Source organism: Agelaius phoeniceus, chromosome 1 (assembly GCF_051311805.1).
Source record: "Agelaius phoeniceus isolate bAgePho1 chromosome 1, bAgePho1.hap1, whole genome shotgun sequence".
Taxonomy (NCBI): domain Eukaryota; kingdom Metazoa; phylum Chordata; class Aves; order Passeriformes; family Icteridae; genus Agelaius; species Agelaius phoeniceus.
This window is the reverse complement of record NC_135265.1, coordinates 137,705,650-137,719,438: the sequence shown is the minus strand read 5'-3', so window position 1 is coordinate 137,719,438 and position 13,789 is coordinate 137,705,650. Positions and strand designations below refer to the sequence as shown.

The 13,789-nt window shown below is 40.2% G+C and overlaps 1 protein-coding gene across 1 annotated transcript; it reads left to right on the top strand.

Annotated features, from left to right (window-relative positions):
• The first annotated feature begins 1,934 nt into the window (after positions 1 to 1,934).
• Positions 1,935 to 12,972, top strand: MAL2 (mal, T cell differentiation protein 2). The gene is made up of 4 exons (XM_054642759.2): positions 1,935 to 2,349; positions 4,464 to 4,634; positions 8,580 to 8,738; positions 11,114 to 12,972. Exons 1-4 carry the CDS (start codon positions 2,215 to 2,217, stop codon positions 11,192 to 11,194), a joined length of 546 nt encoding a protein of 181 aa, XP_054498734.1. The 5' UTR covers positions 1,935 to 2,214; the 3' UTR covers positions 11,195 to 12,972.
• The last annotated feature ends 817 nt before the right edge of the window (positions 12,973 to 13,789 follow it).

The window sequence follows — 13,789 nt, the reverse complement described above, 5'->3', positions numbered from 1 at the left end:
CTGCCATAAGCCTAAGAACATGAAGGGAAAAGATCTTTTTACAGGTATTTATGAGCAGTTTTTAGTCCTTGTGGTTGTATGGACAGACTTTCCTACACACAGTGAATCAATATACTTCTGTCTACTTGTTGACTTTGGTGGACTGGAAGCTGCATCATTAGTTTACCTTGTAACATGCCAAGATGCAATTAGTTACACAAAAATGCTATTAAAAAGCAGTTCAACACAAACATATGCTTTTGCATGGAAACTTAAAAATTCAATCCTGACATTAATCTCTTAAAAAATCTGGTTCTTTAAAGACTCAAACAGTACATGAATCAGTATAAAAGCAATCCCACATGGCACTGTAGCACATCTTGCCTGAACACAACAAAAATAATTTAAACAGCCACTTTAATTTAAATTAATAGAATTTAGGAAAAAGCACAGCCAAAAATCTACTCAGGGGATCTATACCTAGTTGTGAAAGTTAAATTTGGACTTTTTTGTCAAAATTTCTAATAAATTTTGACTAAATTTCAATAAAATGAGTGTTATAAGGAATGTGCAGGTAAAAAGAAATGGTATTTACAAGCAAGAAACAGTGACTGCACATGGTATGTAATCATCAGTAAAATCCAGTACTGCTGGAGTTCACACAGATTAACTATGCAGCTGGATAGTAACACTGGAAATGTTTATGACCAAGCATTATTTGTACTTCCTTTTTGTAAGATAAGGACAATCACATTTCTTGTTCTGATTCATAAACCAACCGTTTCCCACCCACTCAGACTTCTCCCTCTGCAGGGCAGTCTTAACAGATTTAGGGCCAGGCTGTGACATTATTTGACATCTGGTCTCCAGAATGCAACCCCAAAAAGAAGGCACAAGTATGAACCCCATTCCTTTCCAAAACACACCCAAACCAGGTCCTGTAGGCATGCACTTCCAGAGCCTTAAGTATTTTCCTGAAGATAAAAGGATGGGACCCAAGGTTCATTTTTAAAATAGGTCCAGAGGATAAAATATTATCTCATTGGATAAGCAATGGGGTAATGCACTCAGAAAAAAGGGGAGGCTGGGCTTAGTGCTTTCTTCAGCCTAATGGATGTTCAATCCCACATCTCCTACTTAAGAGTTCAAGAGACATCCAGCTACAAGAGGCATTGGGATGAAGACAGAGCACAAGAAAGAATGCAAACTTTTGCTTCTTCCTCCTTTAGAAGCCATGATTTCAAAGCCAAGCAGCTATTAATGCATATTGAAAGCATCACAAACCTATTTATGTACAGAATGGTATGGTAGAAACACAGATGAGTTCTGTTTTATGGAGCCAACTGCTCTCCACCTAGGGCTTGGATTGGGCTGGGGAAGACAGGCATCTCAGGATGTGGCATTTCTTGTCATCACAAAAACATATCTGAGACACATCATGCATCCAAAAATAAAGGAATATAGTCTTCATGCCCAAGCTAGTTCAACTTCCAGAGCAGCTACACGCACTTGCATGGAACCTTCTTAAAATGTAATCTCTAAAGTCGCAGCTGTATGTGTGGAGGATAAACACTGGGTGAAACTCGGTCATTTCAGAGGCAGGACATCTCAGCCTAAGTCACGACGGGAGAAATAAGAGAAGCGCTGCTGGATGGCATATCCTTCATCTGGAGAAGATACTTATACAAAGAAGCAAAAGAAAAGAAATGGATTATAAGTTGTCTGGTGAATGTGTACCTTTCTCTACCCCAAACTTTTACAAACATTTTCTACTACTTTTAAGCAGTGGTGCACAGTTGAGCCAGACTGAACAAAAAGAAGATACAAATGAAATGTTTTCAATATTTTGAATGGATAACATAGTAGGCTCCTTTAATAAACACAAAAAGTGCAACCACGCAACTTCCATGCCTAAATATTCGTAACCAGAAGGTAAATAACAACCTTTTGCAAACCGGCATTAGGAAATCACGCCCCGAGTCCGGCCGGCCTGATTCAGGACTCGTGAATGCGGAGCGCCGCGCTCCTGGGGAAGCCGAGAGGCAGCGGCCGGAGCCGGCCCGGTCCCAGCCCCGGTGCCCGGCCCCGGGCGAGGCGCGGCGGCTGCGGGGCGGTGCCGGCGCCGGGCCGGGCAGGGGGAGGCACGGCCCGGCCCGCCCGCACCTGCGCCCGCCCTCAGCGCTCCCTGCTCGCCCACCTGGCCGCGCTCGGCACAGCCGCCGCCGCCGCAGCAACATGTTACCCAGGGGAGCCTCGTCCATGCCGCCGCCTCCCAACCCCGCTCCCTACTTCCCGCCTCCGCGGGTCACGCTGCCCTCCGGCCTGGAGATCCTGCGCACCTTCTCGGGAGCCGTCATCTTCCTGGAGATCGTGAGTGCGAGGGGCCGGGTGGGAGCGGCCGCGGGCCTGCCCGTGTGCTCACCTGCCATTTTGTGAGCGGGGCAGGTGCGGGGCCGCGGCCGGGCCGGGGCTGGGCCGGGGCTCTGCGGCTGCGGCCCCGCGCCTCCGGCTCGCTCCCCTCGGGCCGGGGCTCCGCGGCCCCGCACACAGGTGGGTTCGCGGGGCTGTTGGAGCTGCCGAGGGCTTTGAGCCGCGCTTTCCCCCGGCCTAAAAAGGCACCACGGAGAGTTACACCAGGCTGTGTCTGCGCGCGTTTCGCGTCCTCTACAGACTCCTACAAGTGTGTTCAATGTCATGTGTGTGTTAGACCTCGCTGGTGTACGCAGGGCTGAGGACCTTTGAGCTGAGGTTGGATATCACGCTCTGTAGTGCCACTGATTAGTGGGAGATAAAAACCAAAAAAGCGTGTAACTCATCTGACTTTATTAATTTAACTTTTTTCTTATGATCAGAGCAGAATACTGCTTGGGTCCCAGCCTCTGAGCTGGATCCCACCTCACAAGCTGTAAGATTGTACCTGAGCAAGGAACAAGTCAAAACTCGAAACACAAGTCCGGTCACTAAATCAGGCCCGGAGGCAGCAGGGACAAAAGGTTAATTCGGTTGGCCAACCAATTGTGCATCTGACAGCCAAGCTGTAGTGGACAGGTAGAGTGTCAGGGAAACAGCACAGCAGTGGCTGCTGAGATTAGCAGTCTCTCTAATACAGTTCTAAATTTATTTTTAAGGAACCCTGCAAGTTTGCACGTTCAAAATACTGAAAACATTTCATGTGTCTCTGTTTTTTGTTTAACAGACGCTTTCTGCTATCCCTTTTGCTTCCTCACTGCCCATCACTCTCTGGTCACCAAGTAACAGACTTGCACCTGCAGTCTTGTGAAACTAGAGAAAGTTTGATTCTACACAGCTAAAAAAGGAACCCTAGAGAACAACTTGAACAGTAATAAATAAACCCATGGGAGCTTTGAACTGAGACTAGCAATGCATCTTTACATATGTGCTGCTGCAGTGTAACGCCAGAGAGGAACCAGCTAATTTTATAGCAGGCATCTTTTGAAAGGTATCTCTTATCCAACCATGATACAAAAGAAAGCTCTCTGAATCTGAAAATGTAACCTCTGACTTCCTGGTTTGTAAATCTGTAGAATTTAAACAGGAAAGAAGTAACTTGTGCTTGGAAATAGATTTTAGTTGACACTATTCAACAGGTTGGACTAAGAAGTTCAATCTTTCTGTAATAAACAAACATACTTGGAGTGAAGCATAATTGTCATCTATTTATCCTTTTTTATGAAGAGGCAGGATTTTCAGGAAGGAATAGTAGCGTTCCTTAGGCCAAGAGTTGATTAAGGGAAGCCTTAGAGTATGTAAAGTCCCCATCAGGACATCCCTAGCACAGCATCCCTACCAGTCATTTGCTGTGAGGAGTCTGCTGAAATGAAAATTGGCACTACCGAATTCTTCTTCAAGTTATGATGATTCTGGAAAGCTCTATATTTTTCTAGTCTTTACAGCATAGTTTATGACTCACTTTATTCTGTATTCTAGTTTTTTTCTTTTGCTTTAATACTTTGTGTCCTCTTTCAGTTTGGTATTACAAATAGATTGAAAACATGGGTGTCTCTTTATGTCCTTTCTGTATCTCATCTGATTAGGACTACAGAGCAAAACAATATGAGATTGAATCCAAAGTAGTAGAAGTACATCCTTTTTGTGCTAATTTGTGTATATATAGAGAGATGTGTGTGTGGTGTGTGTGAACTGTGTTTTCACATCTTACATTTTGCTCAAAATTACAGTAAGGGTAAAATTTTCAGCAACAGCACATAAGTCACGTGGGTTTGTAAATCCCATTTTCAAGACTATTTTAAGAGTTTTAAGGAATTTCAGAGTGGCTTTGTCTTTTCACCACTTAGTGCCTATCATTTCTGAGAGGAGGACTTGGGCTCTCTGAGTACTTTTGAAGTGTTTCCTCTTGGTTCCTGAGAGTCATCTGATGATATGTGAAGTGTGATATCAGTTCTTAGGCAGAAAGGACTGAGTAAAAGTTATCCAGTTTATTCTCTGTATTCCTTTGCTTCCAGGTGTTTGGAACAATAGTCTGGATTTTGGTCGCCTCTACCCAGATTCCACTGCCACTGCTGCAGGGATGGGTAATGTTTGTGGCAGTGACAGCATGGTGCCTCTCCATTGTGTTCCTCTCTGTGTTCCTCTTTGGTTATGCAAATAGAATTGCTGTCAACTGGAACCAGGCGGTAAGATCTTTTCTTTATTTAAGGATTCCATTTGTTTTATAAACTGAAAATTATTTAATGAGAAGTGTTGATCCTAAGTCTTAACACTTGGCCTTCTGCTTCAGCAGAGTTTTTCGAACAGGAATTCAAAACCAGAAAAAGAAAGAATAGAGAGGTGGCAGAGGAAACCGTTTTATGATGGAAGCTGAAGGAGCTTTTGAAGCTGTTTGAAGGAGTACATGTGTCCTCACTGAGCACATAAAATGTATGAGCAGCAGGAAGAGGAACAACTTAACAAGGCATGACAAGAAATTGGTTTAAGTGGCCAGGAATTATTGTACACTGGAAATCAGAAAATACTTTCTGACTATTAGAGAAGTGGTAGTAACACTTTGTGAATAATGGGATGTAGAAAGATATATCAAATATTATAAAGGAAAGGATGCATTTGTGAATATACTGTGTGATGTGGTTGTCTGAGATAGCACAGACTGGACTTCAGCACCCAGAAGGTCCCCTCCAGTTCCTAAGAAGGTCTACTGGTGACATTTGGGTCAATTCCTCAAAGCTAAGGCAGCAATGGTGAGTGGCTGATAGACCTTAGGTGGTAAAAGACATCATAACCTGCACTATGGTATATCATAGCATCTTATTAGGAGACTTAATGTCTTCATCTTTCTTAGAGGGAGCTTGGTGAGACTACAGATATAAGTATTCTTTGCTGAGATTTTGAAGACAGAGAATTTTGAGAATTTTGAAAACAAGCTTGAATCTTGCTGTAATTGATTGTCATGGTTTGTGCCAGTAGTTCTCAAAGACTACAGCTTCCTCTTAAAAAGGGAAGTTTTTTGTATTAGTTTTTGCCAACCACGTGGATGCCTCAGGTTATTGACTGGTAATTTACATGCTCCTTTGTAACTGTTAACTGTGTTTTACTTTGAGTTTTTAGGGCTCAAGTAGTTAAGCATGAGATTATATCACACTCTCTTATATTACTGGAAGTGAATAGTAAGAAGTGGCATAACTGTGATCAGAATTTTTAATTTTCAAAAAAAATTCTTCCAAAAGGATTGCAACTTCTAAACCACTGAAGTATGTCTGCCTGTAACTGCTCATCACCTTCACTTTGCTCCTGGGCAGCTTAGTTTTCCTATTGACATTTCCCTTGATCATAGCTGGAATTGTATGCTTCAGTATGCAATTCTAGTGTGGATATTTATCTGTTCAGGTAATTTATGGATAGGCCCTTAAAAGAAAAGTTCTTTAAAGCAAATAATAAAGCTTATGAGTTTGGAGCTCTGATAAATCTAAGCCCATCAGTGCTAACAGGCTGGATTCTATTAGAAAACAAACTTTAGCACTTTGATAGTGAATAAGCATACATACAGCATCAGCTTTCCAGCATAATGCAGGCAGTAATTAGGCTAATAATCACTTACAATCACAGAGACCTTTACAGGGATTTATGCTGCAACATCCTCACAAATTATGATGCAACAAAGCCCTTGAGCATAACTAAAGTAAATTAATAGTGTCCTGGGTTTCATGGAAACTGTTTGCCAGTTTACAATCAGGCATCTATTTAAGAGTTGCTGGGTAAGGACAAAGCCTTAGATTGAAAATGCTATACAAATTTCATCTTATAACAATTGTGTGTGTGTGTTACGTATTGGCTACTTGATGCTGGCAGTTTGTTGTAAAGTTAATTTTGTATATAATAATTTGCTGGAAAATTTTCTATATCAGGAAATGGATACATGACTTATATAAAAACTACATCTGTGACTTTAAAAAAGGCTGACAGAACTCAGTCAACCTCTTAAATAAATGCAGAGGGAATAATTTTATCTCTAACTTGGTAGCTGAAACCCAGCCCCTTCCACCAGTCAACAAAAATAAGACACTTTACCACTATTTTCAGGTACCCAAATGTTTTGTAACTTGTTGACACTAAACTCTTTAGTTTGTGTCTGTGACAAGTTGGGTTTTTTTAACCTTCTGTTGCAAATAAATAATTAATTACTGGAAACACTAAAACTATTTTTGTTACTATAAATGCAGTCCTGGATTTAGTAATACCTTATGCTGTAGGTATATCTGCTCATACTAATAGAGATATTTAAAAAAATAAGATGGTACACACTGGAAAAGATGGACCTTATGGAGCTCCATTGCTCAGTACATCAGTGTATTAAACCAGATGGTATGACAAGTACTGCCCTTTACAGCCTGACTCACAACTCACACTCATTTACAAAATTAGATGTGAACTAAATTATCATGCTGCTCTGATAGTGTTTTGCATGCACTTTGTTTGAGGTTTCAATGATTATACAAGTGTGGGAGTTAGGCACTATGATAACAATTACTAAAACCCAAAGAAAGGTCCCTCATACGGTCTTAGGGATTTTGGTCACAGAAATCACAACCATGTAAATGTGAAACCTTACTGATGCTACAGAGCTTCACTATAATTGCTGCCAGGAGAAGGAAATTAGAGGGTTAGGCAGGAGAATGAAGGAGATGAAAGAGTCTCTCCTGAAAAATATCTCTCCTGTATGCAGTCATTCCTGATCTAAGTGGAATGGGAAACTGTAGTAGCAGCTTATATCATTACTTATCAAAACTGACTAGGGTGTGCTTGAAGTAGCTTTGGCTGCAATCAAATACAGAACAAGTAATGAGTTTAAAAAGAAGATTCTTTCAATTAAAAGAAAATTTCCCATCTCTGAAGAAAATGCATTTCTGTGGACAGGGTAGTGCAGCACATTCTCCCTGCTCCTAGGCAGGCAGGCAGCAGGTAAGGATGTCTCACAGTAATTTCTAGTGCAGGTGAGTGCTGTGTGCTGGACACAAAGTGTCCTGGCTTCTCATGCCAGGCATACTGATAGTCCATTGCACTCAAGTGAAGCTAAAGTTCATCAAGAACTCATTAGTACTGGAGTTAGACTGCATATCACAGGTATCATAAAGCATACATATACTTGCATATATTTTAAAAATTGTCTCTGTGACTTTTGCAGACCTTCACAGGTATAGGCACCAAGTATATGTTGTATGGATCAATTTTGAGTGCAGTGCAAATGTCAGACTGAATAACAGAAGGAGATGTTGGAAGAATACTTTAGACATTTTAAACTGTACTGGAACATGCCTTACATCTTGCTGCTGGAACACTGCACTCTGAACTAGGGCCTGCAAAGGCACCAGACCTTTTTTATGTGTTAGTAATGAAACCCTGAAATGAAAGTTAGGTGTTTAAACCTTACATTCAGTTACCATTCATCATAGAGGAGGGAATTTCCTGGAGAGGGCCAGGAGAGAAGCATATTTGAAGTAAATCCTAAAACCTGTCTGCACAAGTCTTGGACATTTTATTCCACAATATCATGAATAGTCAGGTTGCTGACTATTGGGTAGACCCAAGTCAGAGAGAGTTGTGGAAATACCTCAGTTCTTGAATCTCATTGTATTGGGACATTGGACATTTTAGTTGTGTTAAAGCTGATTTGTTTCTGGGCATTTAGAGAAGCAAAATTTAATCATGGAAGGAAGATCTTAGAAGCCTTGATTATAGCTGAGAAGGGACTTATGAGACTGCAAGACTGTATTGTATTGCTTGAATTGTGATCAAGTTGGCCTGTATATGTCTTCTTTTTTATCCATCTGAAGGGAGATTTCTGTAAACTCCACAAACTTTAAGGTGGTCTAAAATGTCAGCATGTGTATATAAAGATGAGCAGGTGCCTCTTAATTTGAAAGAATATAAGATTTGGGGAGAGGGAGAGTTGCTTATAATGACAAGAAGCTGTGAAAACATGTCCAGGTTAAGCTGTCAGATGGATTTAACACTACTTATCTCAAGTTAGTATTATCAGTTCTTGTTTCAGTGTTTTCATTTGTATTGAGATGAGAAGAATTAGATATGTATTGGAGCCCAGACTGATTCTGTTATTTGCTTTTTAGGATTTTATTTTCCATGGGGCAACTTTTGTCTTTTATTTTGGAGCATTTCTACTGCAAGCAGCAACTACATCTCTGCATTATCTTCCCCGCAAATTCAACTCCACCACGCAAGAGACGATTCTGAGTGGTCGTGAATATAACATAAGCATAGCAGCCTCGGTATGTGTTCTGTGTATTTGTACCAGGGGAGCACAAGTCTGTAGCAGGCACTTGTAGCCAGCCATTCAGCTGGGGAATTTAACAGCAAACTGGAATTGAAAGAGGAGCTGTGAGAGAAAGAATTGCCTTTGACAGCAGCAATAGTGTCTAACCAGAAACATGCAAAAATATTGGTATAAGCTAATGGTTATGGGATAGCTACTTAATCTTCAGTATAGTGTAGGGTTCATACTCTTCACTGTAGTGTTTTAAATATATGATCACTACAGCTTATAATTTTTAGACAAGGTATTTTGTAAAAACAATTTTGGTTATTAGAAGGAAAAGAACAACTGAGCCTTTATCAGAGGATAAGTTACGAATTTACACCTGTGCTCAAAATTGCTTTTTTCATACCATTTAGATAGTCCTGAAAATGCCATGGAGATAAAAAAAATTAGACTAGATTTTTGTGAAGCTCACATATGTACTTAGTACATCAGGGCCCTGGTGTCTTTTACTGCAGTTATTAGAGTACTTTTCTTGATAGCCTAAGCCCAGAATACATTTTTCTCACTGTAGCTGCATCATCACTGAATCATTGTATTTGCTCATGTGGGTGGCCATAGCTGAATCAGAAAATATATCAGGATTTAGTTTTCATCCTGGCTGGACTCTTCAGGGATGAGTAGAGGTGTGTCAGGCTTAACTTACTGAACTGAAACCACTGCTCTTAATTTTTTATCTAGAGACTTTCATACCAGGGAACTGTATATATTTATTAAGCTTCTAAACCCTCTGTGCTTATCTCTTGTCCTTAAAACTCTGTGCACCATAACTTTAGCACAGTAAGCACTTTCAGTTCATCTTAAGATAAAAACAGATGAACTGAAGGTGTAAGGTTCACACTCTCTTCAAGAGCAGAATAGAAAGGAGAAGCCTTTAGCTTTGGCAAGGCAGGCCCTGAGGAGGTGAAGTGGGTGTGTCAGTGTCCCAAGGCCAGAGTTCCTCAGGTCACCCCCCTGCCTGCAACACATCTGATCCCTGGGGGGCCATGTGGCACAAGGACAGAGGTGGTGTTCCAGCTGTGCCTAAGCTAAGGGAGGATCTTTATACTAAGCAAGTATCTTCAATATCTTAAATCTTAAGTATCTTAATAAACACACCCTAAGTGTACCCCTTCAGTGCTAGTTTAGTGTGTTCAGATCCCACTGAATATATGGTCTCTGCAGTCATTTGGTCTGACAGCAGAATACTGGGCACTCCAAGAAACCATTCCGTGCTTCCATACTAATTTTTTAAAGGGAGAATTTAGTTGTTCAAGCCCTTCAAATCCCTGTCAAGACAGAGGAGGAGAAGATTCTTTTGTAACTTGCCTCAGTATCTTAATTAAGAATAGCTGGAAAACAGTGAATGCGATAAATGTAGTCTTTGCATTTTTTGCTGAAGTGTATATTTAGGAAGTCAAAACATACAGAAAAAGATTTTGAATCTTTAAAATATTTCATTAAAACAGTCTTGTCAGCCACATGACAAATAGAAAAAAGATTGCTAACAGTCTGTCTTTTAAGTTGACATTTATATACCATGATTAGAAATATATATATATATGTTCATTTTAACAGGTGATGGTTCTATGGTGTAGCATTTATTCAAAACTTTAATTAGTCAAATTAACACTTGTATACAAAGGATGATTGAATTGGTATATTAAAAGAGACAGAATTCATTGTTATGACTGGACAATATGAGAAGTGTTTTCTCAGAAATTCGGTTTCTCATATCTTCTGTTGAGTGTACATTACATATTCACTTTCATTGTGGCATGACCTTCAGTTCAAATCTGTCCAATTCAGTTCTGGAGCCAGGAGCAACTTCCCTGGCATTGCCTGGGAAGTTGTTCTAATGGCTGGGTATCTGGTCAAGGAGGCCAGATGGGAATTGTTTCTGTTTTTCTGCTAGTAAGAGAGTTCTGCTCTTTAGAGGGATTTCTGCTTTGTTGTTTGCTGGGGTGAAGGCATTCAGTTGGAAACATCTGAGATTGATGTTTGATCAGTCTCAATAAGAGAACTGAAATACACAGTGTACATACACATATTTACTTTCACCATATCACCATAACTTATGCAGAAATTATATTTCATATTCTATTTCTAAATGTCTGCTCAAGCAAGTGAAAAGTAGTAACATGAGGTAGTAGTAAAATGGGGTTTTTACAAAGAAGTTCCTGAGAACACTTCAGAGGATCCCAAACCTATCCTACCTTATTAAGCATTTTGATTGGGGGAGGTACCTTTTGAATCACTTGTGTTCCTGTATTACTTTAGAATAGAAAAATATTGTAGAACAATGTGTGATTGATTTTTTTCTTCTTTTTTTCTCTGCTCCTCCTCTAGATTTTTGCCTTTGCAACAGCTATTTGTTATGGTTGCAGCACAGCCCTGGCATTAAGGAGATGGAGGCTAAATAACAGCTGAAGAGTGGTTAATGCCCACCTGTTCCACTTCAGATCAAATTAAGTGCTACTTGTCTGTTTTACTGTAATTTAATTCTAGAAAGACTTTTTTTTTTTTCCTGCTCAAAATCTGCTTTAAATGCAAGTAACCCCTAATCAGGATTTCTTCAACAGAAAAAAAAGTTTCCATCTCTTCCCTTTCTGTTAATTACTTTTACTGTGTACTCATTGTAAGGTATTAGAGAGTTTAGGGACAAAGAGACATGTCATTAGCAGACAACAGAACTCCAGTGCTACACCAGAAGAGGAAGAAAATGGAAACCAAGCCAAGATGTTAACTGCACAGGCAGCTGAAAAGCTGCCCCCTTGTTAAGCCCTGGGATTAAGCGCTTCATTACCGTGCACTCCACACAGGCAGAGCCTTGGGGCTCCTGGTAGAGCCATGGGTGTTCTGTGTGCTGCCCTTTGCATGATCAGAGCCCAACTGACTCTGAAATTCCAACTCAGTACATATATGTTACTAACTTTGATGTACAGAGAAAATATTTTAAAAAACCATCCAGTGAAATCTTTTTATATTCTCTTATAGCTGTGTCTGGTTAGGGTCACCTGAGCCTTAAAGCTTACTGTGTTCCATACTAGATGAAAACTGGGACATTCAATCAGTTGTTTATTAGTTTTAGGAATTCAGCTTAATCAGATCTATTTATACTACAAAACAAAACAGTGCATTTGTGTTGTGTGTGTATATACTTGGTATATTTTTGTTTAACAGGAATTTTTGCACTGTTTAACTTTGTTGGAGTACAGCTTTGTTCTTGCTACTTCAAGTGCTGCATTTGTTAGGTATTATGTGAGTCAGTATCATTTGAATGGAATGTTACCAAATAGTGAATAATGTCTGACCTCAATTCCTGCAGTGTGTTATTTGTTGCATTCTAAAGCTGCAGTGTTGTAAAGGTGTTCTCATTTGGACAGATGCCTCTACAACATCTTGCTGAAAGCAGTGGGTTGCAAAGCGGTCCGCCCACTATGGAGTTTGCTTTTCGCACAAATGATGTTTAATTGAGCCTCTCTTGAATATCCTGGTGTGTGATGACATGCAATATTAAATACAGAAAAGAGATTTAGCAAAACTAAACTATAGCATTGTGCTCTGCTCCCTGACACTCATGTTGTTTTGCACATGGTGAAGCTTTTTGTTTTTTTGCTAGTAAATAATTTTTGCTTTTGTGAATAGTGCCAAAAAGATAAGCTGGGACAATAAAGGCTCCCTGTCATTTGTAAAACATCTTGTTCACTACATCTTGCCAGTGCACCTGATTATTCTGCAGAGACCAGCAGTGGTTGCATATGGGAAAACAGGATTTCCTTCATTCCCAGGCCTACTCACTCTCCTTGAGCCAACAAGGGTGCCTGCCATGGAGGTTACTCTCTCAAACTTGTCAGGTACAAGGATCTCTGAGGGGCAGCCACCCTCAGCAGTGCCCTGCTGATCCAGGGCAGGTTCTTGTGGGTGGCACTGCAGTGAGTGGCACCCTTCTGACTATGGAACCATTTGGTCATCCTGAATTACTACAATGGGATGTTGTCATTTATCTGTTTTCTGAGATTTTGTACTCTGCCTGATTTTTTCCCCTAATTCTGTCATTGCATTGAAAAATTTTGTGAACATTTTATCTAGAGTCATATACTTTTAAAAATATTTTGTGTTGTACAAAATACATTTACACTGGAGTATATGGATGAAAGTATATAACAAAGACTTAAGCTAAGCAGCATTAAAGATACTTAATATATTTATGGCAGTAGTCTGGTTATTAATTTTGTCTTTAGAAAGTATAAAAAAAACTACCTTGGTACTTTACTCACCTGATGCTGGACATACAAAATTGAGGCTAAGATTTCATGAGAAGGCACAGTTGCATTGGGGCTGCTTTCACATACACTTAATTAGTGTCACAGCTACTTTGCCATGTGATACTGTGTGGATATTGGTGAGAAGAGAGAGTAAAGTCAATGTTTCAATATTACAATGTTTCAGACAGATGCTGATCTTCGGTCTGGTTTCTCCTGTGTCCTGCACCCTCTCTGTGCCCTGCACACCACAGACTGTGCATGCCACAGCTGCAGTCTCTGCAGCCAGCTGAGATCATGGAGGGCAGATCTTAAATGTTTTGCATATTTAAACCTACAGAGTATGAATCCTTCACATGGAGTCAATCAAAGAGCTGTCCAAGCTTGGTTGGCATTTGTATCTAAGCTCCAAGTTCAAACCTGAGGTGTAAAACCCTTGATAGGTGAGTGCTATTCAAGTCTCTTAATCTACTCGTGGAAGCCCAGATAGCAGAGTGTGGTTAGTGTAGCATGGGAAATGTTTGCATAGTGAGGAAAGACTGAACTTTCCCTCTTAAGTATCAAAGACAAACAAAGGACAGAGAAGAGATAAAGGTAAAAACTACAGTCATGAAGAACAACTTTCACAGCTAAAATGGACTGAAAGAATAGAATTTTTGTGTTAGAAAGGACAGAGTTTTGCTGTACTTTGAGAAAGATCTATGGACAGTCAAACTGAAATAAGCAGTTCTTTCAAAAAGAAAAAGAAAAAAGTCAGTTA